The sequence below is a fragment of the Mollisia scopiformis genome (assembly GCF_001500285.1).
Source record: "Mollisia scopiformis unplaced genomic scaffold LY89scaffold_12, whole genome shotgun sequence".
Classification (NCBI taxonomy): domain Eukaryota; kingdom Fungi; phylum Ascomycota; class Leotiomycetes; order Helotiales; family Mollisiaceae; genus Mollisia; species Mollisia scopiformis.
In genome coordinates this window covers 333482-360240 of record NW_017263592.1, presented here as the reverse complement: position 1 = coordinate 360240, position 26759 = coordinate 333482, and the positions used below count along the sequence as shown (strand labels likewise).

At 48.5% G+C, this 26759-nt stretch overlaps 11 protein-coding genes across 11 annotated transcripts; 4 read left to right on the top strand and 7 right to left on the bottom strand.

Annotated features, from left to right (window-relative positions):
* The first annotated feature begins 68 nt into the window (after positions 1-68).
* On the top strand, positions 69-1654 carry LY89DRAFT_616353 (phosphatases II). The gene is made up of 2 exons (XM_018210762.1): positions 69-482; positions 533-1654. Exons 1-2 carry the CDS (start codon positions 351-353, stop codon positions 1391-1393), a joined length of 993 nt encoding a protein of 330 aa, XP_018071159.1. The 5' UTR covers positions 69-350; the 3' UTR covers positions 1394-1654.
* Positions 1655-2769: 1115 nt separating this feature from the next.
* LY89DRAFT_616348 (endocytosis and cytoskeletal organization protein) lies at positions 2770-4183 on the top strand (the record flags this gene model as incomplete). The annotated part of the gene is made up of 3 exons (XM_018210761.1): positions 2770-3009; positions 3065-3299; positions 3354-4183. The coding sequence occupies 3 exons, from the start codon at positions 2770-2772 to the stop codon at positions 4091-4093; spliced, it is 1215 nt and encodes a 404-aa protein (XP_018071158.1). The 3' UTR covers positions 4094-4183.
* A 1526-nt stretch (positions 4184-5709) lies between these two features.
* LY89DRAFT_782064 (uncharacterized protein) lies at positions 5710-7056 on the bottom strand. Its single transcript, XM_018222544.1, has 2 exons — positions 6706-7056; positions 5710-6553 (listed from the first exon to the last, which is right to left on the bottom strand). The coding sequence occupies exons 1-2, from the start codon at positions 6857-6859 to the stop codon at positions 5850-5852; spliced, it is 858 nt and encodes a 285-aa protein (XP_018071157.1). The 5' UTR covers positions 6860-7056; the 3' UTR covers positions 5710-5849.
* LY89DRAFT_64372 (uncharacterized protein) lies at positions 6941-7818 on the bottom strand. The gene has a single exon (XM_018211808.1). The coding sequence runs from the start codon at positions 7548-7550 to the stop codon at positions 7002-7004; it is 549 nt and encodes a 182-aa protein (XP_018071156.1). The 5' UTR covers positions 7551-7818; the 3' UTR covers positions 6941-7001.
* On the bottom strand, positions 7295-8902 carry LY89DRAFT_684841 (Yip1-domain-containing protein). The gene is made up of 3 exons (XM_018214968.1): positions 8728-8902; positions 8090-8657; positions 7295-8028 (listed from the first exon to the last, which is right to left on the bottom strand). Exons 1-3 carry the CDS (start codon positions 8807-8809, stop codon positions 7779-7781), a joined length of 900 nt encoding a protein of 299 aa, XP_018071155.1. The 5' UTR covers positions 8810-8902; the 3' UTR covers positions 7295-7778.
* Positions 8903-9205: 303 nt separating this feature from the next.
* LY89DRAFT_733803 (uncharacterized protein) lies at positions 9206-11091 on the bottom strand (the record flags this gene model as incomplete). The annotated part of the gene is made up of 3 exons (XM_018219846.1): positions 9206-10656; positions 10706-11002; positions 11064-11091. 3 exons carry the CDS (start codon positions 11089-11091, stop codon positions 9206-9208), a joined length of 1776 nt encoding a protein of 591 aa, XP_018071154.1.
* A 3464-nt stretch (positions 11092-14555) lies between these two features.
* Positions 14556-15760, top strand: LY89DRAFT_542623 (WD40 repeat-like protein; the record flags this gene model as incomplete). The annotated part of the gene is made up of 7 exons (XM_018208197.1): positions 14556-14636; positions 14690-14771; positions 14835-14965; positions 15019-15039; positions 15086-15247; positions 15298-15357; positions 15407-15760. Coding segments are annotated over 7 exons (891 nt in total), but the record flags the coding sequence as incomplete, so codon positions are not given.
* A 722-nt stretch (positions 15761-16482) lies between these two features.
* On the bottom strand, positions 16483-19164 carry LY89DRAFT_684839 (thioredoxin-like protein). The gene is made up of 3 exons (XM_018214967.1): positions 18724-19164; positions 17038-18661; positions 16483-16987 (listed from the first exon to the last, which is right to left on the bottom strand). The coding sequence occupies exons 1-3, from the start codon at positions 18954-18956 to the stop codon at positions 16664-16666; spliced, it is 2181 nt and encodes a 726-aa protein (XP_018071152.1). The 5' UTR covers positions 18957-19164; the 3' UTR covers positions 16483-16663.
* A 219-nt stretch (positions 19165-19383) lies between these two features.
* On the top strand, positions 19384-21351 carry LY89DRAFT_585461 (tyrosyl-DNA phosphodiesterase; the record flags this gene model as incomplete). The annotated part of the gene is made up of 4 exons (XM_018209320.1): positions 19384-19782; positions 20023-20100; positions 20148-20927; positions 21028-21351. The coding sequence occupies 4 exons, from the start codon at positions 19384-19386 to the stop codon at positions 21349-21351; spliced, it is 1581 nt and encodes a 526-aa protein (XP_018071151.1).
* A 177-nt stretch (positions 21352-21528) lies between these two features.
* Positions 21529-22107, bottom strand: LY89DRAFT_684837 (putative acyl-CoA-binding protein like protein). The gene is made up of 3 exons (XM_018214966.1): positions 21981-22107; positions 21855-21922; positions 21529-21781 (listed from the first exon to the last, which is right to left on the bottom strand). Exons 1-3 carry the CDS (start codon positions 22060-22062, stop codon positions 21629-21631), a joined length of 303 nt encoding a protein of 100 aa, XP_018071150.1. The 5' UTR covers positions 22063-22107; the 3' UTR covers positions 21529-21628.
* A 793-nt stretch (positions 22108-22900) lies between these two features.
* LY89DRAFT_697142 (putative UDP-glucuronosyltransferase 2A3) lies at positions 22901-24244 on the bottom strand (the record flags this gene model as incomplete). The annotated part of the gene is made up of 1 exon (XM_018216878.1): positions 22901-24244. One exon carries the CDS (start codon positions 24242-24244, stop codon positions 22901-22903), a length of 1344 nt encoding a protein of 447 aa, XP_018071149.1.
* Positions 24245-26759: the final 2515 nt, after the last annotated feature.

Below are 26759 nucleotides of genomic sequence, written 5' to 3'. Positions count from 1 at the left end.
TATATATATTCGCCTCTGTGAAGTCAGCTGCTCTTTCCCTTGTAGACATACATCTAATCTGGGATTAGCCCTAGTCCGGCTTCGGCTAAGCGCTAAAGGATGCCTGAACGCGACCGAACTCGAGAACGTACATGACTTCAATTTCAACCATGCGTTCATAAAGAGCCAATGATTCTTCGATTTTCTCCAGCGACAACCTTCCGCCAGCGCTGTCTGAGCTTGGTCTACAGCAACTTCGATCGTTACATGCAACAATAGAACCAAACGATCAACAGGCACCAAATAACTCGACTCGACTGACGGTACTTGATTCGAGGTTATCAGCAAGTACTCGCATCCAACAGTCCAAGATGGCGTCCCCTGAACCACAACGAACTGCCTTTCCAAATGGTTCTTATGGCAATCTTCTCAATCGCGAGAACACCCCTGCTACCACGTCTGCCATCAATGGAGCTCAGCCAAATGGCCAGTATACTTTTCGAGTATGTGTTGTCGAGGTCTCCCTCTTGTTCTATAAGTAACCATTTTCTAGGCACCTTCTCCACCACACATTCACATCCCCCAGGCGAACGAAGACCCAAATTTCCTGAGAAACGTTCCTGCAAATCGCGAGTACTCCGACGACGAACAAGCAATCCTGGCTCGAGTTGTCGCAGTACAGCATTCCCTACCTGCCGCGGTAGATTGGAGATACGAGTTGCGCCGCAAAGCACAGCAAATCCTGCCGTTTCTCTATCTGGGTCCTTCTTCCAGCGCTCGCGATATCGAATCACTGAGAGCAGAGGGAATCACTATGCTTCTCGTTATTCGGAATACAATGACAGCGCAAGCAAGCCTGTTGAGCGGCGAAAAGGTGGCAAAGCAACTTGGAATCCAATCGGCCGCAGTGGACGTAGCTGGCAACCAAGAGCTAATCGCCGCTTTCCCACGGGCAACAAAAACGATCAACGATCACCTCATCTCGAGCTACCGTCGACTTGCGTGCGATGATGATGCTCAAAATGGCCGAAATACATGGGGAAAGGTCCTCGTATTCTGCGAGTCAGGCAATGAACGATCAGCAGCTGTCGTTGCAGCGTATGTGATGAGCACGTTCGCGCTAGACATGGTAACAGCATTACAATATGTCCAGTCTCAACGATTCTGTGTTGCTTATGACGATGGCCTTAAGAACCTCCTCCAAGCTTACGACGATATTCTGAGTGCTCGGAGAAGTGTGTCTCGTGGCACATCCGCAGCACCACAAGTGCCTGCGACCCAAGCCAAAAGACGGCGTGATGACGTCGACGAGGATGAGGATATGGATATGGGTACCATGGACGTAGATCGAGCAGACGATATGGAACGATTTGCCGGCCGCAGTTCATATGCACCTTTTCTTGATGTTTCCTGAACGAACATACTGTGTGCATTAATTTGGGTGGCGTTAGGGGTGCATGATAGACATGAATGAGGCGTACGGCAGGCTGTACAGAATTTGCATTTGTTTGACTGAGCAAGAATTGGTTGATACCCTATGTTATGCTGCGGAACGGAGTATGTGTGTTAAGAAGTCTGCAAGCATGTGTAAATAGGGAACAGCAACCATAAAGAGATACATCCAGAGTAGCCTTCTTGTGTGTAGAAGTATTCATTGCTAAATTTTAAGAGTCCGAGATCTGTTACTCTGCTACTTTTGGATGAGAATCAAGTGCTTGGATCTGATTTGTTCTGGGTCTTATCATCCAACGTTGCACTCATCTTCTCTTAGCTGTCAAAACTGTTGAAGCCTGATATCACCTGTATCTGAACTCGGAGACTTGAAGTCCCGCTTAGCCACAAGCTGTCTAAAGCATAGAATATCTTTCCGATTCGCCAAATAGAATACTACCTAGAAACGAGAAAAAACGCATCGAACGTGCTCACAAAGTGTGGTAGCTTCTCCCCCTTGAAAAGACAGATCTTTTATGCTCCTCGAGTTAATTAATGTATCCGGCAAATAGTTGTCTATTATTAATTAAAAACGGGAAGTATAGTTTAAAGATGAGAGTTTTTTTTATAAGCACACAAAAGGCATAAACTAGCTAAAGCCTAGGGCTAATATCTTTTCTATGTTATAGTACTTATAAAAATAAAGAGGATTTTCTTGTTTTTGTTGTAAAAAAATTCCTTTTGAAAGCGGTCGGACAACGCCCTCTCACCCACTCATCATATATACCCAGTACTTTTCGGTTTTGAGTTGGTTAATAATCGAGGAAGTACAATGGCTGCAAGCGCTGGCGCTTCAAGACAGAGGGATAGATCTATTTGACTATGTGATACCTATCACTCTCTTTACCTAACTTTATATACCCTCGTCAACCTTTCTTTCCTCAATATCTTAAATTAGCTAAAACCTTTAATGCCTCGCACATGTAATCTGCTCTATAACTGGCCTTATGCATGACCAAAGGGGCGGAAACGTTGGCTTAATATTTTTCGAACTACAACCTGTAAAACGACGCACGAAACGACAGACTACTGCGGACAAGAATTTCTGAGCCCAATTCAAACCACTCAATCGGAACCTTAGGATTCATTCTTGTCAATTACACGAAGAAAGAATCACACCTCAGATCTCAAATGTATGTAGTCGCTTAATCTCGTTACCCCTTAACTCCTGCTGAACTGCCTTGAAGCCTCAGGCGTGCTCGATAAGCAGCTATCAGCCAACGTCAAGCCGCGGATCTCCAAATCCATTTACACTGACAACAACTTGTCGACACGATCCCCAACCACTTCTCTACCACAATGTCGAACAAGCGGATAGAACAAAGCGAAATTGAGAAGTACTGGGAAATCTTCGCATCCCTTTCAAATGGCGGCACGCATCTCACAGGATCTCAGGCAGCACCGGTCCTGAAGAACAGCCAGCTGCGCGACGATCAACTCGAGCGGATATGGGACCTGGCAGATGTGGATAATGACGGAAACTTGGATTTTGAAGAATTCTGCGTAGCTATGCGCCTAATCTTTGATTTGGTTAATGGAGTACGTCCAGTAATCATTCCCAAAGCCTGGATGTCATATTGATCTAGCTCTACAGGAATACGCCGACGTCCCACCACAGCTTCCAGATTGGCTGGTCCCGGAGTCGAAAGCACATCTTGTACAAGCAAACCGAGCGTTGACAGGGAGACAAGTTCAATTCGAACGCATTGAAGATGATGACGATTCACCAGGCCTGAAGGATGGATTCGATTGGTATATGAGCCCATCTGACAAGGCCAAATACGAAGAGATCTACTCTGCCAACCGGGACGGCCGAGGAGACATCACCTGTAAGTTTAAAGATAGGTTCAATACGGAAAGGTTCTAACTCTATTGATCTGCAGTCGAATCTCTCGACTCCCTCTATTCCTCCCTCGATGTTCCGGATACCGATATTCGATCAGCATGGAATCTCATAAACCCATCCGCATCTTCCGCCATCTCCAAAGATGCCACATTAGCCTTCCTACACATTCTCAACAACCGCCATGAAGGATACCGCATACCAAGAACAGTACCACCTTCCTTGCGAGCTAGTTTCGAGCGAAATCAAATCGACTATCAGATTGATAACCAGCGAACATCATCACCAGCTCAACGATGGGGTTCTACAGGCAGCGAGGAAACCAGCACGGGGCGGAAAGCCAAGTTCGGAGATACGTACTTGAGCCGGATGGGAATGGGAGGCAAGTCTAGCTACCGACCAGCTGGAACGGATTTCTCTGCAACCAAGACGACCGAAGATTGGGAAGAAGTAAGACTCAAGAAGCAACTCTCTGAGCTAGAAGCAAAGATTGAGAAGGTGGAAGCTGCATCGGCGAGTCGCTCCGGGGGGAAACGCGATACCAAACCTGCTCTTGTGAAGAGGGAGCTTGAGCAATTGTTGGATTACAAACGACGTGAGCTACGAGATCTGGAATCTGGGGAGGGGAACAGCAAGGTTGGGGCGAGTTTGAAGGGAGTTGCGGATGAGATTGCTACTGTGAAGGAACAGGTTGATGGATTGGAGGCTCATTTGAGGTCTCGTCAGCAGGTGCTAGCAGAGTTGCAGCAGGATATTGAGAATGAAAAGTCTGGTAGATAGACATCTTCGGAATTTAGCATGGTATTTTCCTCCGGCTTGAGTCTGTAATCATCGTCCTTGTGTATTGATTCTTTGATTTGACACTACTACTTCACTCATAGAATCATGCTATTTAAAGCTGAAGCTCGAGGCTACAAAGTCACCAAGTTCATCACGAAGCTAAATCTGGTTGTACTCCCGTAGGGACTATGGACTGTTGCGTTTACTGCATATCTTGATTTGTACTTCTATTGAAGATGATTTTCGGGCATTTTGTTGCAATACAAAGAAACCAAGCAAAACAGACATAAAGATGAACACCATGATTCAAGCTTTACCAGCCAAAACTCCAGCCTCCAACTCGCCTTGAACTCCATTAAATCCATTCAGCCCGGCCAAAGCCGATAAATTCACCCTCGCCTCGCCCTCTCAGACCCCATATGCACCAATTCACTTTCAACCCAACCCCGCACCAACAACATTCACCTATAGAATCCAATAAGCAAAACGCCCTCACCTAAAAAACTCGGTTCCCCATGGCCGAGCGGTAGCCACCAACTACCTAAAAGCACTCTTTGACCGCTGTCGAGCTGGTGGCCGGCACGTCCCTGAGATAGACACCTCTGTGCCTCCCGTCATGACATACTATGGGCGTTGCCTCGAGGTAGTGGATTAGCAGACAAACTACTACGTATTGGATACCGAGGTACCTTGTTACCGACGTTTATAGGGGCAGATGCACAAAACCTGACCTACATTCTCACTTCGGTGAGGGAGGTTGGGCCTAAACTTGCGAACTCCGACAAAAGATTTTTTTTTATTGTTTTTTTATTTTTTGCTGCTTTGGAGTTTGGATATCTAGGTGGTGGAATGTGGGGTCCCTTCTACTCTTTCTACTTATCTTGCTTCAATTGTCTTTTTAAAAATTCTCGACCTCAAATTTGCAATTTTTGGTCTCCTTCGCTTCCAATACTTGCTAAGCGAGGCCTCTCCTCTCTTCTCCAAGGCATTAGCAGCAAATTGTACGTACTGTGCAAAATGCGCATTTCGTCCGTAGTGTCCATTGAGTCCCCACTTCAATATATTTCAAAAGCAAATAGAATCACCTTCTCACTGACCCGTAGTATTCACCTCTGAGCCCCAACACCAACATTTCACCGCTCTCCCCCACCCCCCTCAAACAACCTATCAAATCTTCACTCATAAAGCAAGTGAACCGACCACTCCCAGCTTTTCTCGTCTGGTCTCGAAAACCTATATATACGCTACTTTGTTTAGCCTTCTACATGTGTACTTTTCATACTCTTCATACTTCGATAACAGTCTTGCAGCCTCGGACTTTGTGGATTGCCAAGCAAGCGTATTGTGATGTTTCGCTGCACTCGAATGGAAGGGTAGTCTGTCATTCGCAACGTCGTGCAGGCCTCGTAGCGGTGAAGTAAAAGGGCAGTAATTGGAGATGAGTTGGCAGCAGTGGATAACAAGTGGTGATCAAAAAGAGAGATCTAAATTGGTAGCGAGAAGTGAGAATCACGTACCTGCAGATGTGATGATGCATGATAGACTGTAGGATTGTGGTTTAAATGTAAAAACTAACTTGGTATTCGAAGGATTGGTACAATGGACAATGTCCATGACCTCAAATTGCTGCCCCTCTTGTCTCGAGATGCCGAAATAAAGAAACAAATCAAAAGCATGATAACAACCAATGCTATATAACTCAAAATCTCTCGACCTGGGTCCAATCTACTCCTTCCACCAGCTGACCAAAAAGTGCTTAAAATACGGCATTCAAACATTCATTCCACAACCCCATCCAACCTTGAGAAAATGAATCTGGATGCTGAAAAGCCGCCCCCTGAAAATCCACTCTACACACATCTTTCAGCGACTCCCGAACCCGGCGTGGGAATTCCAAATCCTTGAAGAATCCCGTGATCCTTAGCTGTTGCAACTTCTTCAACTTCCTCATCCTCTGCAGCGTCTGGAGAGTCCGCTCAAACACCCTCTGACACTTCTTCGGATTGCTCACCAGATCGGGGACGCGCTCGTTGCAGAACCGGTCCAGCTCCAGTATTCGGAGGCCTGGAAAATGACAAGTTACGATGTCCAGAATACTGCGGCAGCACCATGAACAATTGTCGCCGTCCATGTTCAATTGCAGATGTCTGATGCAACCGAGATGCTGCGTTGGTATAACTCTGATGAACTGCTCCAGGGAGTGAAATTTCGTTCCACGGTCCGGGTGAGATCGACTAAGTTCATGACAATCCCAATGGCGTCGTTTAGCGGCAGTAGCGACGAACTTGTTGATACGGTAGAAAACCGGTGAGGCGTTGAGATACAGGAATCTGTTGACTCGAAGAAGTGGTGTAACTCCGCGTGTATTCATGCGAGCCCGGAGTTCCTTGCTGTAGGCTCGTGTTGATGGCCTGTGTTGTGTGATACGAATACAGTCATCGGATTCAAAGGCCAATTCGTCTATTAACAGATCAGTATACATCTTTGACAAAGATCTTGAGGCCAAGGCGCTCATGGAGGAGTAAAATCACAACTTCTTCGAAGAGCGCCCCCAAAAATAACATCGAAGAAGTTCCCATCATGAATGCAGACAGGGATTGAATTTGACGTACAGATCATCTCCAGAATTTCTAAAGGCAAGTCAATGAGCAGGTTCTTTCCACCCGGAGCATGCTTAAACAGCCCCGTCATCTGGCCCGTCGTAACTTTTGAAGCTCCGACTGTTTGCGAGAAATTCTCCAACTTCCAGACACGCGTTTTCCCCATGGTGACTCGATGGATTTGAGTTGTGGATTTTGGCTGCGAGATTGTTTAGAGAAGGATATATAAAGGAAGAAATATACAAGGGAATTTGTGGTCCATTTAACAATGTGTAGCCTGGGACTAGCACATGTCGTCAGTGAGGCTCTCATCCGCTGCATATGTTGGTAGCGAGGAAGGGAGCCAAGACTAGCTCCGAGCGGGGTGCCCCGGGATTTGGGGAGCATCTCGAATCCTTCAAAGCTGGCTTCATGAATGGCGGGGAAGTAGCAGGACACCTGGTACTGCATTGAGCACGTTTCGCAGGAATCGTGGCTTTCAACAAAGTCGAGACGAAGAGAAGTGGAAGGCTTGAGCGACGAAGTGTCAAGAGTGCCCTAAAGTATTGTTCGAGGGAGTTCAGGTGCAGGTCGTAGTTACTACCTAAACAATAGAGATTTTTGCGACATATGATGAAGCAGACGCCCAGGTAAAAAAAAGTAGAGTGTCGTGGAGGGCAGAAAGTTTGTAATGAGGCGAAGCATGCTGAAAAGGAAACAGATTTCGCACCACTGGCTCGAATTCGGTCAGATGCTCTTTCGCAAAATAGAGACAGACGAAAGACCTTTTCTCGGCAACTGCTCCCGTCCCTCTTGACATTCCTGCCTTTTCCAAAGCTCGCAGGTACAAACCGAAACCCAGTGACCCACATCTTCATTATTTCCTGTTCCTATTCATCCATGTTCTTGCGACCTGGGAAGAACCTATTTCGCGCCCTTGTCATTAAAATGAGATTGTAACTTGACGAAGTAGAAGGAAATGGTATCTCATTCGCTGCTCATCATCAAAGCTAGAATTCCCTCTAATCATACAACATGATACGCACCGAAGCACCCAAACCCATGCTAGTATTTCTTCGCAACGCAATTTCCTGAGCCATCTGCCCTCAGCTGATAAAGCATAAACACCCCAATCCTAGATAGAAGACGAAGAGCGGGTATACTGCGATACCCACTCTATTCTTGACGACTCCGCTGCCGCCTAGAATACTAACTCCCGCTGCTAGTGACCATAAGATCAAGAATAGGTAGACCGGTACTCTCGCCACAGTCGGGAGATGGAAAACCGAGAGCAGGGACGCAATAACCAGCGGAAATAGCGTATACCCAATAATGCACACGCTCTGAGCAAAAGATCTATCCTTATTAGCAATCCCTTCTTTCATCTATCAGCCACTCATCAGAACAGGGCACTCACATATTCCCACCCAACAACTTAATCTGCATCGTAACCACCGCCTCCCCAATCCAGACCATCGCAAAAACTCCACTAAACACCAAACTCTTCTGCTCCCGATCCGCACTAAAACTCAAAAACAAACTCAACAACAAACAAAACACCAACGGGCCCCAAAGATCCCAATCCCGTAGTCCCTCACTCATATTCCCCTGCGCCAGCAACGCCTCCGGATCCAGCGCCCTGCCCGCAAGACCCACCAGCTCGTCTCGCGCCCCAGAAATGCCTGCGCCGCGGATGTTCTCGTAGGCGCCCCGGAAGGACGTCGTGTTCTCGAGCATGGAGCCGCCGAACAGGTATTTCGGGTACAGCACCTCGCGCATCTTGGACCAGACAGCTAACAGATCGCGACGGAGCGTGTCCCAGACCGATTCGTCGATCGTGTTGGTGGGCGCGCGGCGGTCTTCGCCGGGGATGCGGGAGGTCAGGTAATTTTCGTTGAGCGGGCGGGAGGAGTTTGTTGTTATGTTGCCGGTTAGGGGAGCGCGGGAGGAGGATTGGAGGGGGTCATCGAGGTCGTCGAGGTTTGCTGGGGAGGGCAGGTATGTTAGTAGGTATACTTGGGAAGTGTGAGGATAGGTAGGTGAGGAGGATTGTACCATCATCTGGATCGATCAGGTCATCTTCGTCTTCGACTTCTGGGGAGTTGTAATGCTCGTAGGGATTTGAAGAGGAAGCCATCTTGATGGCACCTTTCTCTCTCCGTTCGATAGGTTTGTTGGAAGGTAGATCCCCTCGTTGTCGACGACTTTGGAAGCTATTGTCGATGTCGCTCGAAATGCCACATAACTGGAGCTCTTGCGCGTTCAAGCTAATCAAATTAGGTTTGGCTCCCGAGGCCAGCTTTCAGTCACGTGTTAGGCAGAAAGTTCACTGCTTGGGAAGAAGCAGGTAGCAAAATTTGGGTCCACAAAGTCATCGCAATAGCATTTGGTATAATTCGTTAATCGTACAATATGGCAGATATTGCAGCCCAATCAGAATTTTTGAGATTCTTCTCCCACAGATTTCCTCCAGCGCCAAAACAACAGGATCATTAAATAGTTTTTATAGAAATATCCAGCCCTCACATCAATATCAATACCATAGATATCGATTTCCTCCGAAGCCTTCACTGGGCCCTTGATGACTTTGGTGCTGATCGGGTGGATTGACAGGAGTCCAATCAGTTTGAGCCTCCTGCGAAGGATGTGCACCGCTTAGCATATCTGCTTGAGTTTGAGGCTGGAATGAGAACGCAAATTGGTGTCCCTGTGGAGCTTGACCCATCTGATCAGGACGATCTAATTGCATCGGACCAGAACCAAATCCATTTTGACTTCTGAGGAGCTCTTCCTGCCTACCGTGCTGGTAAGGCACTGTATTACCATCTCCAGGCTCGTTTGTCTTCTGTCCCATGCGGCTCCATCTCTGCACAGCTTGATTTTCAGGCGGCGCAAAACCTGGGGTCGGTTGAGCGTAAGGATCCCATACTGGTAAGCCACCTGGAGGTTGAGCCTCTCCGTAGGGATTTCCGCGACCGTAGGACGCAATGTTCCCATTGATGCCGACCAGTGACCATGCGAATACAGCCACCTCGCGAATCGAGTTCATGAATTCGTCTTGAGGCGGTCCGCCAGCGGGTAGCTGAGGTGCTTGCAGACCGTGCTGAAAAGGAACCTGGTGATCTGGATGATACAGCTGGGGTCGAATCGGATTTGCACCCCAAGGAGCCGCGAATAACCCATTAGCATACTGTGGAACTTGAGGTGGTGGTTGAAGAGTGGGTATAAGAGGACGAGCTCGACGCAAGACAACCACCAAGCCATCCGAAGTGCATGACACAACGGCCTCTATCTCGTATGGCTCATTGGCGGGCTGGGGCGAACGTGTAGGGGCTCTTCTTCGGCGAGCTTCAGGGGATAGGACAATGAGAGACGATGTTGAGGAAGTTGGACCTCCTGCTCGATCGAATATGGCATTAGATGCGTCATGTTCAAGATCCGTACTCTCACCTGAAGATGTACGGGAATTTTGAGATCTTTGTTGGCTCACAGGGCTTTCGTGCTGCATCGAAGGCGAGACATGAGCAGCAGATTCAGGATCTAGATCCATGGGGACGTTGAGATCGACACCTCCATCTTCGGAATCACTACTCTGGCTAGCATCGTGCATTTCCTGCTGGAAATCTTCTTCTCGTCGAGGATCTCGGTACCAGAAGCGCAGGTAGGCGATCGAATCGTTGGCTTTAGCACTTTCCAAGCATCGAATAGCCTCAGGAAGACAGTTCTCTTGCATACACTCGTAGAAACTCTTATCCTTGAACTGGTCGGGAGTGACTCCAAGAATGCTCTGTACAGCATCAGTAGCATACATCACAGTCAGTGTGCGCGTGAAACGGTTCAAGATCAGGGCAGCGCGAGGTTCGAGAAGAGATGCTTGTGGTGAAGTACGGAACTTGGACGAAAGATGTTCCAACATGTGGTATCGAGGGTCTCTTGGAGATGATGCGAACAAGCGTCGAATCGCTGGGGCTTCGATTGCGCGTCCTAAGTATCGTCAACACCCTGACTTGGGGATCAACTTGGAGGAACTCACTCTCGTTCTTCGCATCGCCCTTGTAGATGCTAGTGCAAGCAACTAAGACCTCATAGACGATTGTGAAGACACATTCGCAGCCCACCCACTCTCCTTGGCGATTGATGATTCTTGCATAGTGAAGAACAGCAGCCTTATCCATCTGTACGCCGCGACTATGAACAACTCGAGCAATAGGGACCTCGTCGGGATGGAAGTAGTCAAAGCATGACTTTCCAACGACTTCCTCAGGTTGAAATCCCAGAATGTCAACAATAGACTCAGAAGCGTAGAGGATATTAGCCTCGGGGCCCAGGTCTGCAATAGTCATCAGTTCGAAATGCTCAGAGTAGAGTTAGTGATTTCGGAAGGTGCTTACTGTGAATGGTCATAAATGTAGTCTCCATTGTAAGGAAGCTGGCGTTTGTATCTCTAACAAGATGCTCAGTCCTTCAGGTAGACGGAAAGTCGAAGCTTAAGCTTCGATCGCAAGTGTAGTATCGTCAGTGACCCCAGAATCACTGTCGACTACAATCAAAAATGGATTATGACTATGATGTTGGAGGAGGGGTCGTGGAGTTTAAAGATAATGAAGTGTGACTAGCTCCGGTTGTGTAATGTCGAAGCCGGTTACAGTAGGACGTCTGTAAGTAGACTGGGGGATCGGCGATTGAGACCTCAAGGGCAGGGGATATGCCTGGAAGCTGCCGACTGCGAGGAGCTCGGTGTGCCGTGTGGCTTCCCGAGAGACTTCCAACCGTTTTTTATATGTCTGGCTTATTCGCGGCCTTCTCCTCCGTAAACTTTGCGCTGCTCGATGTGGAGGTTTAGTGACAGCCCTGTCGAATCTGATATCACCTTGGGATGGGGCCGCTGGGGTTGAGGCTGGTTTAGGGATTGCTTGCGAACGAGGAGCGGGGGGGCCCTCGCAGTTCCAATCTCCTTCGACTCAGAGGCTGGTGAACGGTGACAGCGGAAGCAAGCCTTGTCCTTCCCTGTCAACCCGAAGGACTGAGGGGAGATGGCGTCCAGGGTGACGGACAGCAATGGCCAGGGTCCCTCAGCTGCGGGTAACCATTGGTATGATCGTGCAGGGCGTTGTTTGCATCTCTCTGCATCGAGGCCCGAGTGGCTCGTGGGTTTTTCGCGGAGCCGGTGGCAGGAAGGATCACCAAGGGAGGAGATGGGATGGGATGAGATGAGAGGCGGAGATGAAGATGGATGGCGAAGGCGGAAGAGGATGAGGTTGATGTTGAGATCAACGGCAGAATTCATAATGTACTCGTAGTAGTGTTGCGCCTTCGTCCCTTCCCTTCCCTTCCCTTCCGGCTCAGGCCTAAAAGTGCCTTGCGCAAGCTTTCCGTTTGCATTGAATTACCTACAGTAGTTCCTTACCTAGGCTATGCACATAGAACTCTACAGTAACTTCGAGTAGAGCGGCCAGCCACTGTCGATCACCCAATACTGGTAGGAAACCGGATTCCATATACCGCCTCAAGATACAAATATAAACATCCTTTCTTATTTATTTGCTTTCTCTGCCTTTGGCAAAGTATAATGTCTCTCTATGGTTAGGGCAATGGAGTGAGACAGATGTCCCGCCCTGTCAACGCCGAACAACCGAACCCGTCTTCGCAAGCGCGTACGGCTCGATGAAGCAGCAGCAGCATTGGTACAGGTAGGTAGGGCATGAAAAGGGAAGTCGAGTGCAGATCTACAAGTACGTCCAACAGCTGCTGCTATCCGTCTGTTCCTTCGTCCTCAGTATCTCCAGACGACGTCCAAGGTTTCCCTTCCTGCCAGTACACGGCACACGACCCGTTTCGTTACGTCGACCCGGTTACTGGGAAATGTTGGAATCGAATCGCATCCCGGCTGAAGTCTGTGGGCACTGGGCAGTGATTGATTGCATCGTCACATTGAGCAATGCGGTGGCTTGAAATCCTTCATCGGTACCGAAGACTCAACATAACCTGACTCGAACATGGCGCTGGAACTTTGGAAACGGTTAGGTGCATCGTGCAACGGTGGTATCGCATTGAATGTGCAAGCTGAAGCACGTTCTGGATTCGGCAGCAGATTGATTGTCTTTGGCAGGAGATACGAGAAGGGAGGGAGCCACCAACTGTGACCTCTGGTCCCCTCGTCGAGCATCCCGAGCATCTCGAGCATCACAGACAGGTCTCCCGAAGCTAGAATGAGTGTTGGAGATCTGCAGCTTGGCTTGATGTTGGAACGGAATCAGCGGATACTCGAGTACTGGGTGGCAAGCAATAAGTTTCCTCTCAAAGGCCTCATCCTGAGCCCTCAGCCTGTCACTCCACTGCCTGACACCATAGACAGATCAAAGATGCAGAGCACTGTGCAACTGTGCAGCGCAGCCCTCTACGAAGTAATGTATTCTGACGCACGTCCCTGATATCACCCCTGGCTGGCTCACTGATTGTGGGGTTGGACGGCGACGGCGCACTGTGATGAATCTGGTCGGGTACCAAGACTTGTTGACGCCGCTGTCACAACTTTGTGCAGCGCTCAGAACATGCCGCAGCAACTGGCCGCCGTTCTAACGCAAACCATCTTTCGGCCCAATAGATAAACTCTAATAAAGTAAAGTGCGACCAGGAGAAATTTTCCGTGATCAGTAATCAGAAAATGTGACGTGAAATGCTGACTGAGCAAAAAGAAACTACTGTAGACGTAATTTGGAATCAAACACAGAGATACCTTGAGTTGAGTTGAGTTGTGGTGGCAAACACTCGCCGAGTCTCGACTTCAAAAAGGGCTTCAAGTCAACCGAGCACGGTGGAGAGCCCCCACGGCAAACACAGCATTTAATATTGCAAGAACCTGCAGAAATAGCCTTGTTACTGGTAGAGGATACGAATTTCCTGCAATAGTTAGGACAATGGTAAATTCAAAAAGTGGTATTTTCTTCTCGGTTATGGCTTCCCATTGTCTCGCTATTCTCCAGGGGACAATAGCAAGAGTTGGATTTAGCGAAGCGAGATTTTATCATACCAAAACCCATACATACCTATGCTCATTCAACGAATTCATTTCTCCTGCTCTTCGTAACTTCGTCCACCATTTGCAATCACCAACACAATTCTGCTCCCTTCCACGACATCCCATCTTCGAGGCCGTGTGTCAATCAGAAAGCCCGCTGTATGATGCCCGCCTGCAACGTTACCAATTCCACCGACTCGGTATGTTTCATTTTTATGCGCGGAAGACTGCATCTTGCCCTCCCGAGTGCCCCCAACCTTTGCTTTTCTTTTTCTGCTGCTTTGCATCGAATGGTGGACCTTCATCATTCAACGGCCCCCAATAGAGTTGCATCAAGGATGCAACGCTCTTGTGTTCCGCAATGAAGATCAGTGGACATCAGCTGACCGGAATTTATCCCAGCATACTCAGCATTCTCGGTAGACTCAGGGGTTGAGCCTTGACAGACGACTGGCAATTTGGAGCTTCGACTGTAGTTCTATCACTATTTGTCAGGGTCTGAGTAGACCTGCCGTCACCCGTGGATCGACAAGATCTCACGCTGATCATCTCTGGGATTTACATTAAAGCGTAGCCATTTTACGACTTTCAGCCTCAAGTTCTCTAACAGCCAATCGTCCCCTTGGCCTATCAACCCGCCGCAAAAGCAAGCAAACATGACCACCAAAGACGATGACCGCGAGTGGGAGCTTCCACGTCTCCGAGAATCTCATCAAATGCCGGTATGTACCAAGACCCTATCCAGGGCAATCCTTGTGTAACATCACTCACTCTACGGGGACGGTTCCTAATGGTTGTTATATTTAGGGAGTTGGTGGTGGTATGTATGTCCCCAGCAAGAACCAGCCGATGAGTTAACTCTTGTGCAGATTTCTGGTCTGTCAAATTCTATCCATACACCGAGCCTGGGGTCGACCCTGTCTTTGCCGTTGTAGGAGGCAAACGTGTAAGTCTTCCGTTCCAAACCCCGAAGCATTGCAGATGCTGACGTGGGTTGAGATACTGGTGTGCCGCCCTCCAACAGGAAAAGAAACATCTTCGAAGGTTGAGATCATACGATTGATCATCGACGAAGAGGTGAGTGACTTTCCATCCAACGGCAGAGCTTGATCAGCTGATTGTCCGCAGTCCGATCCTCTGACAGATTCTGGCGGCTCAAACCATTTTGCATGTGCATGGAGTAAGGACCGGGAGACTGGTGATCCTTTGCTGTGTGTTGCTGGTTCTACTGCCAAGATCAAGGTTATCAATGTTATAACTGGCGAATGCTTAAGAGTAAGGTATCATCCGTGACGAATAAGTAGACATTTGCTAACTGATGGCAATAGGTTCTAGCAGGACATGGAGGAGTAATACATCTTAACTCTTCGATACCACTATACTAAATCATCCTAGGAAATCAATGATCTCGCTGTCTCACCTACCGATCCTTACATCTTAGCAACAGGATCAGATGATTGTACCGTGAGAATATGGAGTTTAGATCCAGCTCATGAAGCCCAGCCATGTTGTGCCATCTTGGAGGGAGAAGGTCACAAAGAAACAATATTGAGCGTAGTAAGTTTGGAACGAGAGATCAATAGTTTCTACATGCTAACCTTTGCCAGTCTTTCCACAAAAGTGGTAGATACCTCCTCTCAGGCGGTGTTGATCACATCATTAATATGGTATGTAAACGAGTCTTTCACAGCCTCCCGAAATTCTAAACAGAAACAGTGGACACTCCCAGAACTTCCAGACATAAACACCGGTACCAATCGAACAACACGAATCTTCTACCCTCACTTCTCCACCTCAGAAATCCACACGAACATCATCGACTGCGTAGCCTGGCACAACGACCTCATCCTCTCCAAAGCCGCACGCGACCACTCCATCGTCCTCTGGTCCATCGCCAACTTCGACTCGACCCTCCCACCACCCCTCCCATCCGCAGCACCCATCCACGACCCCTCAAAAGACACCCGCTCAGCATTCCACTCCAGCACCACCCCAACCGCGCTCTACACCCGGCATCTGCAGTTCTCCATCCCGGACTCCGACATCATCTTCATGCGCTTCTCGCTCTTCCCGGGCTACACCGCAGCACCCAACCCTTCTACCAAATCATCCGTCCCCAGCAGCAACCCCGTCCTCGCCTTCTGCAACGAGAACTCCAAAGTCTTCTTCTGGGACCTCGCCCGCCTGGAAAATTACCACGACACCGTCTCCGCCTGCTCTCCCGAGCCCTTCGTGCCGAGCAGCAAACACCCGTTCCTGCAGCCGTTCCGGCGCCGCAACCGCGGCGGCGGGGCCATTGGGCGGATTACCAGGGAGAGGACGCCGAGTCCGACGGAATCGTCGTCGTCGCAGGTCACGGGCACGGGCACGGGCACGGGCACAGGGTCGGATGGGCATGAGTCGAGCCAGGAGGGTAGAGGTAGGGAGAGAGAAAAGGAGAAAGACAAAGAGTCGAGCCAGGAAGGTAGAGGTAGGGAAAAGGATAAGGAGAAAGAGAGTAAAGAGGGGAAGGGCAAGATTGATTGGGAGAAGAGCCGGGCAGGGTGGGTGGGTAGGTATGATGCGGGAGATCCGTTGAGGGAGTTACAGGCGCATCATACGGAAGTTGTCAGGGGATTGGCGTTCACGGGACGGCAGGTGGCGTGGAGTGGGGATGGGCGGTGGTGTGTTGTTGTTGGGAGTGGAGGGGTCATTGCTTGTTTTCAGCGGTGGAAGGATTGACGGGAGTGAGTGTCAGTCAACATCACCATTTTAGTGGCCATTTTTGATTGAGTTGTTCAATAAGTCCAAGGGAGGGAGATAGAGATAGAGAAAAAGTCCAATGCTATATGATGACTATTGAAAACAGGTACAGTATAACATGGCTAAACGAGACCCCCAATGGAAATCATCCGTGCCTTGCCTAGCCCCGCTCCTATAATACAAAGACGCCTCTCTTCTCATCGATTGCTTGCTTCTCTGACCGCCAACTGTCTAATCGACCTTGCCGTTCATGTTCCCTCCCAACAAGCCATCCTTCTCATCGAGTCTAAAGAAACCACCTCTGCTTCTCCTCACGCGTTTCCGCCAGTAGATGGCCATTCCTAGCACAATACCAATGATGCCCCCTATCGAGAGGTAAGGATGGCTTGAGATGGTACTTCTGATATCGAAGAAGAATTTCTCGAAATTGCCGATGGTGGATTTGGGCTTGATCTTTGGGGGCGACATCACGACTTTAGGGATCGTTTCGAGGATGGATGTACGGGAGGCCATGATGTAGTTCCCGGTGATGGTGTTGTCCCAATATCTTCGGTTCTGATGAGAGTTAGTATTATGTTAGTAAGATGAGTGAGTTGAAGACTTACATCTTCATCGTTAATGATGACCCGTTCACCGTCCTTACCGACTTCGATCCCATACGTGGTTCTGATCCATCGCTCCCAGAATACACCATCCACCCAAGCGAATCCGACTTCCTTCTGTTCGGACTTGTCCATATTGATGCGGATGCTCTTGGCAGCTCGTAAAGCTCGCTGATCGTTACGATCCTCCGCTTCTTCAATTCGCAATTGCTTTGCATCCCTCAGTTCCTGCCTTTCACGTTGGAAGTTCAATGTCTGCTTGTCCATCCATTCCAAAGCTGCACTCTTGATTTCCTTCTTGGCCATCAGGAATTCATCAGTGTGTTCTCGGGAAAGCACAGCCAGTACGACTAATTTTCCGTCCATAATCTCTCGGGAGTTCGAAGCGGTAAGTTCTGGAACGATTGGTAGCCAAACTGATTGCATCCAATGAAGAACCTGTCTGAAGTCTCTCATATCTTGGGGTGCAAGAGCAGTATAGTATGTAGGACGACCATCTCGTGACACTAGGAGCCTAGGCCAGGTGGTGATCTTGAAGCGTTCGGCAAGAGCAGCACTGTTAGTCTTGACCAGTTTCGCATGTCCAATCAAGCTCAAAGTCAGTCGTTCCAAAGCAGCGAAGTCCTCGCTGGTCGTGGCATGGTCATAGAAATAGACGAAGATTACTTCTTCCCTCTCTTCCAATTCCTTGAACTCAGCAGCATCAATATCCTTGACACCGTCTCCAAGGTCGATCGCCTTATTCGCATACGAAACGAAATCACCCAATCCTCTGAGACCGTCATATTCAACACGCTCTCCTCCACGGAAGAAGAGGATTGTTGGATATCCTCGGAGGCGAACATCTTTGCAAAGTCTGGTCTCAACATCACAATTGACCTCTCCAATATTCAGCCTTCCCTTCATTTCCTTTGCCAATTGAACCCAATTTGGTGCCAAAGCTTGGCAGTGGTGACACCACGGAGCGTAAAACTTGATAAACCACGGATCTTGTGTCATTGTGACCTGTGTTTGGAAGCTTTCCGCGGTGAAAGAGATAGACTTTCCGAGAGGATTGGGGGTAGCGACTGGTTTGGCAGCTTTCGTTTTCTTGGGCTTGTTCTTCACAGGTGTGGCCTTCAAGACGCTGCTGCCAGTCTTCGATTCCTTGGTGTCCTTGCTGACTGATGGTGTCAACTCCGTATCCTTGACCGGTGTATCAGGTTTCTTTGATGCTGAATCAGGTGCCTCTTCCACGGCGTTGTAATCCTTGCTGTGAGAATCACCCGTAGCTGGTAACTCGGGACCACCAGGAGTTCTAGATCCAGGTCGGATCGTTTCCAACGAGTCTTCCACAAACTTGCTGAGTCCTGCCATGTCCTTGGTTCCTTCGAATCTCTTTACTTCTTCGCCATCTTTATACAGGATGAAAGTTGGGAAAGCGCCGACACTGTGAGCGGTGCAAGCTGATCCAAAAGCAACACAATCCAAGTTCCCGAAGTGGTAATTATAGTATGCGGTAAAAGTGTTCATAGAAGTAGAAGAGCTGTCCACCGTCGAGCCAGCTGGAACAGGTTTCGAGGTATAGTAGAATTCGTAAAGAGTCTGCCATGTTGGCGCTACATGCAAACAATGCGGACAGTACGGTCTGTAGATGGTCAGCATGAATCTGGCAGATGTACTTCCACCCGCGCATGCCCGGACACTTACGAGTGATGCTTCACAAACCAATATCCATCTTTCACTGTGGTGTTAAACTTCTCCCCATCAATGTCTACTAACGGCGGTACTGCAATGCCATTGAATACTGTCGGGTCTGGTCCGTCAGCAGTCTCCTCTGTGATCTCCCCAGGTATTTCTGTCGCTCCCAATCTCTCTTCAGAATCTGCTATCGCTACAGATGCGAAAAGCGCGCAAATGAGGGACACTGGGAGGAGACGCATAGTGATGAGATTGCTTCGATCTCCTGAAGGTCGGAAGGAAGTGGAGCGGCGAGACCGCGGTGGGCCTGACCGAGGGCGAAAAAAGCGGTCGTGTGCACTCGAGCCTTTGCACGATTATCGTATCTAGGCAAATTATTGTCCTTGCCGTCAAAATATCCCTAGGAGCGAGTGAATGGTGGTCGGGGGTTCGTCAGCGATTCTTTATCATCTTCTAACACATCTCCATCTCCAAATATGGAACGGGCACTAGCAGGGATCGCTTCCTCCACCCGCTGAATTACCTGCACGTGATCTAGGCATTAACTCTTCAACTCCTTTACTCCTTTTGATGAAGATCAAGTCAGTCTCAGGAGGTCGAACATTTACTGCGATTAGGGCGAATTTGAAGACGCATAAAATAACCAGGCAGTTTTCGGAATCCCGCAGGATGGAAGACTCAGAAGAGAGGTCGCGAAAGAGACCGCGTCTCAGCAACGATGAAGATGTCACAACAAGCCCAAGTACTTTACCAAGGACTCTTACAAGCGCAATATCCCCTCCTCCACTTCGTCGAAATCGAAAAGTGGAGATCCCAGAATCAAAAGTACTGAAATCGCCATTCCAACTGACATGGATCCGAGACCTACCGGAGTCTTCAAATGTTGACGCTGTCTCATTGAAAGATATTCTAGGAGACCCAATGATTGCAGAATGCTGGGAATTCAACTATCTGCATAATTTGGACTTCCTTATGGATGCTTTCGATACCGATGTCCGGGATCTTGTGAAAGTGCACGTCGTTCATGGGTTTTGGAAATCAGAAGATCCACAGCGGCAGAGAATAAAGGTATGGAAGCTTGCTTAATTGTCCTACATCCTTTCTACTAGATCTGTGTTCCCTTTGATTTCTTGCTTTCCTGCTTGATGTTACATGGCTAGGCTACCATGTTGTCTCATGGTTCACTGTTCCTAATTACATGTTTATTTTGCGCTCCTACTTCTTAAGTAAGATATGTTTAAAGAGCTACTTCCAAAAGGACCCCCAACCAATTAAGCCTTTTCACCACTCTGTACTAACACAGCACAGTTGCAAGCGGAGAAATACCCCAATGTCTCTCTACATACCGCCTATATGCCGGAGATGTTTGGCACTCACCACACCAAAGTGAGTTTCTGTGACTGCATTGAGATGCTCTTGCTAATTACATGTAGATGTTGATGCTTCTACGGCATGATGATACTGCACAAGTCATTATCCACACGGCAAATATGATTGAATTTGATTGGACAAACATGGCTCAGGCTCTTTGGAAGTCTCCGTTATTGCCAAAAATGTCCAGTGATGCTTCTGAGCCACCAGAATCGCCTCCCATGGGTAGTGGAGAAAAGTTCAAGTTGGATTTTCTGAATTATCTCAGAGCTTACGACGGGAAGCGGACCATTTGCAAACCTATCATCGAGAAGCTTTTACAATACGACTTCTCAGAAATTCGTGCGGCTCTTGTCGGAAGTGTTCCTGGGAAGCAGGGTATAGAGACAGATTCCAAGACTTTGTGGGGATGGGCTGGCTTGAAAGAAGCTCTCAAATCGGTGCCAGTAACAGAACCTGAAACCGAGCCAGAGATTGTTGCTCAGATTTCTTCGATCGCAACACTTGGTCCCAACGATAAATGGCTAGACAAAACTTTGTTCAAGGCATTGAGCACGTCGAAAAATGTTATCTCGTCTAAGCCGAGTTTCAAGGTCATATTTCCTACGGCAGATGAAATCCGAAGAAGCTTGAATGGATATGCTTCGGGCTCCGCAATTCACACAAAGATCCAGTCTGCTCAGCAACAAAAACAGCTTCAATATTTGAAGCCGTTATTCTGTCATTGGGCTGGCGATGGGGGTTCGACTCCTCCGCCAACACATGACGCGGGTAGGAAACGGGCAGCTCCGCATATCAAGACTTATACAAGGTTCACCGACTCAACTCGAACTGCTATCGATGTAAGTTCACTTTCTTAGTCTCCCGCTTTTGCCTTGAGTTACTTCCGAATCACACCCTGTGCTACAGGAATGGGAACGAAGAGCACTAACAAAGTTATAGTGGATGCTAGTCACGTCAGCTAACTTATCAAAGCAGGCCTGGGGTGAAGCAACGAATAGTGCAGGTGACATTCGAATCTGTAGTTATGAATTGGGAGTCCTTGTGTGGCCTGCACTGTTCGGAGAGAAATCTACTATGGTGCCAACATTCAAAAGCGATACACCTACAGTAGATGCTGAAAATTCAGGAACGGAACTGATAGTCGGAGCTCGCATGCCTTACGATTTTCCTCTAGTACCGTATGGGAAGGATGATGAACCGTGGTGCGCTACCGCCTCTTACACGGAGCCGGATTGGAAAGGAGAAACATGGAAGGTAGAGTGATGTATAGCATCGGGACTGGAGTCTGGAAGGGCAGGGCGATCATTACTTTGCTGCATAACAAGCAGAAGGAATCTGCTCTCACTGTACTCGCATAAGATACCACAGCATTCACAGAATCATCGTTGAATTGATTGATTAGGCCAGTATGCATGCACGCATCTCCATATCTGCATCCCATCCCATCCCAATTTACCAACATGTGCTATGTTCCATCTGCCAATCATCATATGTGCTCCTCAACCGTCATCATCATCCATTCCTCGTGCTATGAGAGCATTTATTTGGCACCAACGGCCTCGGGGACCTTGTTCGCATCATATCCGTGCTTCTCCTTCAACTTCTCGACCAGCTCGACGTATTGGGCCTTGGCTTCGTCGGAGGTGAGTCCCTTATCAACGTATGATTGCCAGGACTTCTTCTTGGCTTTGCCCTGTTTGTAGCGTATCAGCATTTTCTTCCTCGTGTCTCCTGGTTCAAGCTCCAAGAGAAAGTAAACGACGAACCTTGAAGTCGAAAGTTCCCGGGTTCTCGGCCTTGGAGATGTCCTCGCCTAGAGCTACCTTGTAGAGTCCTGTGGTTCTTCTTGTCAATCTATTGTTCCGACGTGGATTTGAGAGGTAGACACGAACCATAGAGCGCCAGCAAATCATCATTGTCGGGCTTGGAGGTCAACTTCTTTGAGTCCGCGACTGCGGTATCGAAATCGGACATCTTGATTGAGAGTCGGGGATTTGTTGAGGTGTGTTGAGAGGTTCTCTATTCCTCGCAGAGTGTTCGTTAGCTGACGAATCTGTACTTGCAGGTGTGGAGAAGATAGTTGTAGAGAGAGAGAGTGAAGTTTATAGGAACTTACGAGGTTGGAGGTTGACGTACAAATACGTTTGTTGACCGCTGTGTGATGCAATAGGAACTCGATGTCTGACAGCGAGCGGAGCGAGGAGTGAGCGCAGGATGGCGGGGCGAAGCTTGCGAAGCGGGGCAGTGCTTGGCAGGCGAGGGTCACGTTCTGGGTTTCCGCATTGAAATATTACTCTATTATTTCATGCAGCCTCTCAATCTCTCGCGTTGGATATAAAAGGGAATGTTTCATGTTTCATCTTCTATAGCAGGATTGTGGTCATTGCGCGTGCCTAGAGGTGGTGAATGGCGTGGTACCTTGCGGCATTGGATCGTTTGACTTGCAGCTGTGGTTTTCGGGATTCGTTGAGAGTTCAACGGTCAGCCACGAGTCGGATGAGAGCCGAATGGATGGCAAGTGTGTTTTGGACTGCATTTCAAGGTCGGCTGAAGGTTTAGGTCACCAATGTGGCTTCACAAAATCCGCCTTGACCTCCATCTCTCTTAATTGAGAGGCTTTTGGACATTCACAGCTTAGGTTATGTGTTGTCATGTTGTCACTTGAGACATCATTCCAGGTCATAGCAAGTTACCATCATCTATCGTTGTTAAAATCTATTCATCTATTCATCTATTCATTTGCGCGCTGATCTACGAATGTCCGCTTCAATCAATAACAGCGACTCTCAAAAGTCCCAGAACAACCGAAAACTCATTTCCCTGCCTTCAGAGCAGCAAGCTCATCGATGTTGGCGGCTACTACACTGATAGGATCAAAGGAAGCCATCTCAGCTTCCATTTCCTTCGCTCTCTTGCGATACTTGGGATTCTTAATGATTTGATCGACAGCCTCAGAAATCTGCTCCTGAGTTGGCTGTCCGGTCTTAAGATTGATACCCATCCCAGACCATTCGACTCTTGCACATACCTCCGGCTTGTCCTCGCCAGCGCCACCGCAGATGATTGGGACACCATTGGCGATGGCATGTTGGAAGGCACCATAACCACCATTGGTGAGGAAGACGGAGCAGCGTGGAAGAAGTTCGTCGAAGGGAATGTAGTCTGCAACTCGTGCGTTTTCTGGGACGAAGGTTCCCTCTGGGAATTTCTCTCCCTTAATACCAAGAGCGACGACCACGATGGTGTTTGGGCGGTCCTTGAGGGCAGCCATAGCGGGAATGATGAGGTCGCTATAGTTAAGAGCGATGGTCCCTTGACAAATAAAGACAATGTCCTTGTCTCCAGCAGTGATTTCTTTCCAGAAGCTCGGGAATTCGGTCATTGGATCCCTAGAACCTTTTGGTAGACCGCCAGTGAAGCGAATGGTGTCTGGCGCATCGCTTCTTGGGTATTCGGCGGATGGTGTGCACATTTGCAGGAAGCGATCTTGAAGGTAAAACGGCGCGTCGAACATGGGTAATTCTGGAATCGTAGCTCCTACTTCTACGAACATTTCCTTCCATACTCGTTCTGGTTTTCCGAAGAACAGCTCTGCAATTTGCTTTGACATTGCGGCATACTTTGCCCGCCCTTCAAGCGAGCTGTCTGGTGGGAGTCCTGGACCAAAGGGTGCTGTGTCGCAAGAGCTGAGTGACATTGGGATCACACCTATCCCCATCGTCGCTGTAGGCTTGATTCCAGCACCAAGGTTGACTGGGAGTGAGCCTTGGAAGACACTTTCGCTGAGTTGAACGATAGGTCTGCCAGGATGTCTTTCCATGTTCATCTTGATGGCTTTCTGCATAGCTTCGTGCTGGGTGGGAATGGGTCGGACGAAACAGTGTTCAATATCATAAGAGAGTTGAACTGGTCCAGGTGGAAGAGTGTTCCTTTCTGCGAATCTTGTGTTCAGTTCGGCCTCGTACCAATCTCCATATCCCTCGATGGCAACATAGTGGCATCCCACTTCTTCGACGAGCTTTTGGTAGTGACTGCAAGAGACGAAGGTAACTTCGTAGCCTCGTTGAACCAAGAGCTTCGCCATAGCCCGGATAGGCATGAGATGTCCGTAGACTGGCGTGCAGCCAATGATGACGAGAGGTTTTGTTGGGTCCATTGTTGATGTAGAGAAAAGAAAGATTGAAGATCCTTCACGTCTAGTCTGAATATCTGGAAGGGTGCGCAAACAAGACTTACTGTCGTCGTGGGATTCACCCGCACTTTATATGGGAGGAGGGATCTGAGTCCCACTATCCCATGTAGCTCAACGGGTGCTGAATAAACAATTGGATCTTGAAGCTTGTTCAGGGATCTACGTTCAGCTCTTCTTCCTATATTTGATTCAGACGATCGATTGTCCCCTGCTGTCGAATTTTGTCCCAATCATATGAAAAAGAAAGAAGGGGTTGCCGTTATTGTCCATAGAGTAAGACTTTAACGCCTTCTGAAAAGTGCTAGCGATGAGCTACTTCGCACGTACATGCTGGTTTCATGCTAGCTTTGACAGATGTGGGTAATGTCCCGGCGAGTGGTGAACAGCGAGCTTATCATACAGTAGTAGGACGGCGGTCGTACCGCCCCCCAGTAAGGCTGAGAATCCGTCGTCCCAAGTTGGGACGTCTAAGTCGCTTCTGTCAGGGGTTGAGATGTTGCGCCGCAACCACTGAGAGTAAGCTGACGGCCGCTAATGGGAAAATGAATCTCGGGGTTTGATCGAGGGCCATTTGAGGCTTTCTTTGCCCTGGTTTGGCATCGTGAGTGAGAATTTCAATCTTGAAAAGATTGACGTGAAATTCTGGGTCTAAGGGCGGTAGTAGTAGTAGCAGCGTCTGGACTTAAGGCTGACTAATATTTAACGCTCGTAAATTTCGCCAAATCAGGTTTCGTTGTGATCGACCTAATTTTGACAAGATGTTGGTTTGCGGCGCTGTTTCCTAGCGGAAGGGACACCGTATCAAGCCTAACAATGCTTAGTCCACGCCTGAAAAATGGTCGCAGCCCTCGAGTTTCAACACTTCAGAGCTTTTCAAATGTCAAAGACGTCCTTTCCATCTGCTGGCGCGTAATGAAAACTCAAGCAAGTGCACACTCGATATGGCCACGCGCATGCATGACTCCACTCCTCCTCATGAGTCGATCATGGCTCAACGAGAGGGCAATATTTGATGAAATACTGTGTGAGGGTTCTGCATATTCCGGCCCCCGAAGATGCTGGAGCTGTGCATGTGCAGAAGCTATTGGTCGAGCCGGTACGAGATCTTACTCCATGGCGGGATTGTTTGACCTTGATTTGAATTCGATGCTTTGCCATGGGAAACGAATCGAAAGCCATCTTGCAATGTTGATTGATCTTGGACCAGACAACATTGTTGGCATGATAGCCTCGGGAGACGGCCGCTTAGGATGCTTGATTTTCATTCCATGTTCTTGTACTGTCGTCTCTCTTTCCGTACTGTCGCTCACCAGGTGTTCTGCTGATGATCTCGCTGTGCTGCTTGGCTTCTGTTTGATTCTTGAACGTTTTCTAGATTTCGCTTTGCAACCCGCTCTTCAACACACTCGCTTACTCGCTCTCGGCTCAAGCAAAACAATCTGGAGTTGGATTTAGGGTTATGGTGTCTTGTGGTTTGCGGTCTGCTGTCCGGCTCCTTCATCGCTTCGGTGTTCTTTTTGCCCCGGGAAATGATGTTTTTAACATTTTGCTCCATGGCTTGACCTGCGGGTTTCTTCTTCCGCTGGAACATAAGCAGTGTTCACACAAACAGTCGTACCAGCAGAGTCAGCCGTATCTGTGAAAGTAGCGGGATTCGTGAGAACAGCGGCGTTTGCGGGACTGGACTTGTATGCTGCTAGTCCCAGGACTAGGTAGTAGAAAATGGCAATCACGTTGGTCTCCTTGGTACAAGATGAAGAGGCCGGCACCAGTGATTGGAGACTGGTTGACGATAGTTCGGAGAACACGATTCTGGTAGGCTGAGGTAAACGTGTCTGGGTGTGAGCTCTGTAGTCGTTGTATTAATCAATTCGGGCGTTGCTAGCTGTGTTAGCGAGCTGTAACTCTCCAAGAGTATATTGGAACGTACGCGTATTGAATACTGGCAGGTGTAATTCGGACCCACTTGTATTCACTTGTACAGCGGATGCTGTCAAGACTTCCTACAAGGTCTGACATGAGGTTACTTGTATCGTGACAATCGTGGAGGTAGAGTACCAGATAGGTTGCGTGTACAATACCATTCGCATGAAAAAAGAATTGTTGGAAGTACAGCAAACATGATGATAACGAAGTCTTGAAAGTAGACAAAAGCTGAGTGAGGTGCGGGTTTGTAAGAAAAAGCAGGAAGTGTACGATCGGTTCCCATAGTCGTGAGTGTAGTTGGTGCTGGAAATGCTTTGTACATAGGGATCAGAATTGGAAATGAGGATAAAAGTTTGGAATCGGAGTGTCATTGTCAAGACGACTGAGCAATACGAGACCTCCAGTGCTCATACAACTTAAAATGAGGAAGATTCTGCTTAATAAAAGAAATCATAATTGAGATGTGAGCACTAAAATAAGAAGACCATAAAGAGCAATATGGTTGGTGGACTCCACCCGAGCCTGTATTGAAGGTTGCGTTTCTCTCCGTCGG

Excerpts from the sequence above, each read along its gene's own strand:
- LY89DRAFT_616353 (XM_018210762.1), top strand. The coding sequence starts at position 351 with ATGGCGTCCCCTGAACCACAACGAACTGCCTTTCCAAATGGTTCTTAT. Across the intron at positions 483-532 it reads ATGGCCAGTATACTTTTCGA|GCACCTTCTCCACCACACAT; the intron begins GTATGTGTTGTC and ends ACCATTTTCTAG.
- LY89DRAFT_782064 (XM_018222544.1), bottom strand. The coding sequence starts at position 6,859 with ATGGGGAAAACGCGTGTCTGGAAGTTGGAGAATTTCTCGCAAACAGTC. Across the intron at positions 6,554-6,705 it reads AGAAATTCTGGAGATGATCT|ACGAATTGGCCTTTGAATCC; the intron begins GTACGTCAAATT and ends ATCTGTTAATAG.
- LY89DRAFT_64372 (XM_018211808.1), bottom strand. The coding sequence starts at position 7,550 with ATGAAGATGTGGGTCACTGGGTTTCGGTTTGTACCTGCGAGCTTTGGA.
- LY89DRAFT_684841 (XM_018214968.1), bottom strand. The coding sequence starts at position 8,809 with ATGGCTTCCTCTTCAAATCCCTACGAGCATTACAACTCCCCAGAAGTC. Across the intron at positions 8,658-8,727 it reads CCTGATCGATCCAGATGATG|CAAACCTCGACGACCTCGAT; the intron begins GTACAATCCTCC and ends TGCCCTCCCCAG. Across the intron at positions 8,029-8,089 it reads AAGTTGTTGGGTGGGAATAT|ATCTTTTGCTCAGAGCGTGT; the intron begins GTGAGTGCCCTG and ends TAATAAGGATAG.
- LY89DRAFT_684839 (XM_018214967.1), bottom strand. The coding sequence starts at position 18,956 with ATGCGTCTCCTCCCAGTGTCCCTCATTTGCGCGCTTTTCGCATCTGTA. Across the intron at positions 18,662-18,723 it reads TGGTTTGTGAAGCATCACTC|ACCGTACTGTCCGCATTGTT; the intron begins GTAAGTGTCCGG and ends GACCATCTACAG. Across the intron at positions 16,988-17,037 it reads TCATCATTAACGATGAAGAT|AACCGAAGATATTGGGACAA; the intron begins GTAAGTCTTCAA and ends AACTCTCATCAG.
- LY89DRAFT_684837 (XM_018214966.1), bottom strand. The coding sequence starts at position 22,062 with ATGTCCGATTTCGATACCGCAGTCGCGGACTCAAAGAAGTTGACCTCC. Across the intron at positions 21,923-21,980 it reads TGATTTGCTGGCGCTCTATG|GACTCTACAAGGTAGCTCTA; the intron begins GTTCGTGTCTAC and ends GAAGAACCACAG. Across the intron at positions 21,782-21,854 it reads CGGGAACTTTCGACTTCAAG|GGCAAAGCCAAGAAGAAGTC; the intron begins GTTCGTCGTTTA and ends CGCTACAAACAG.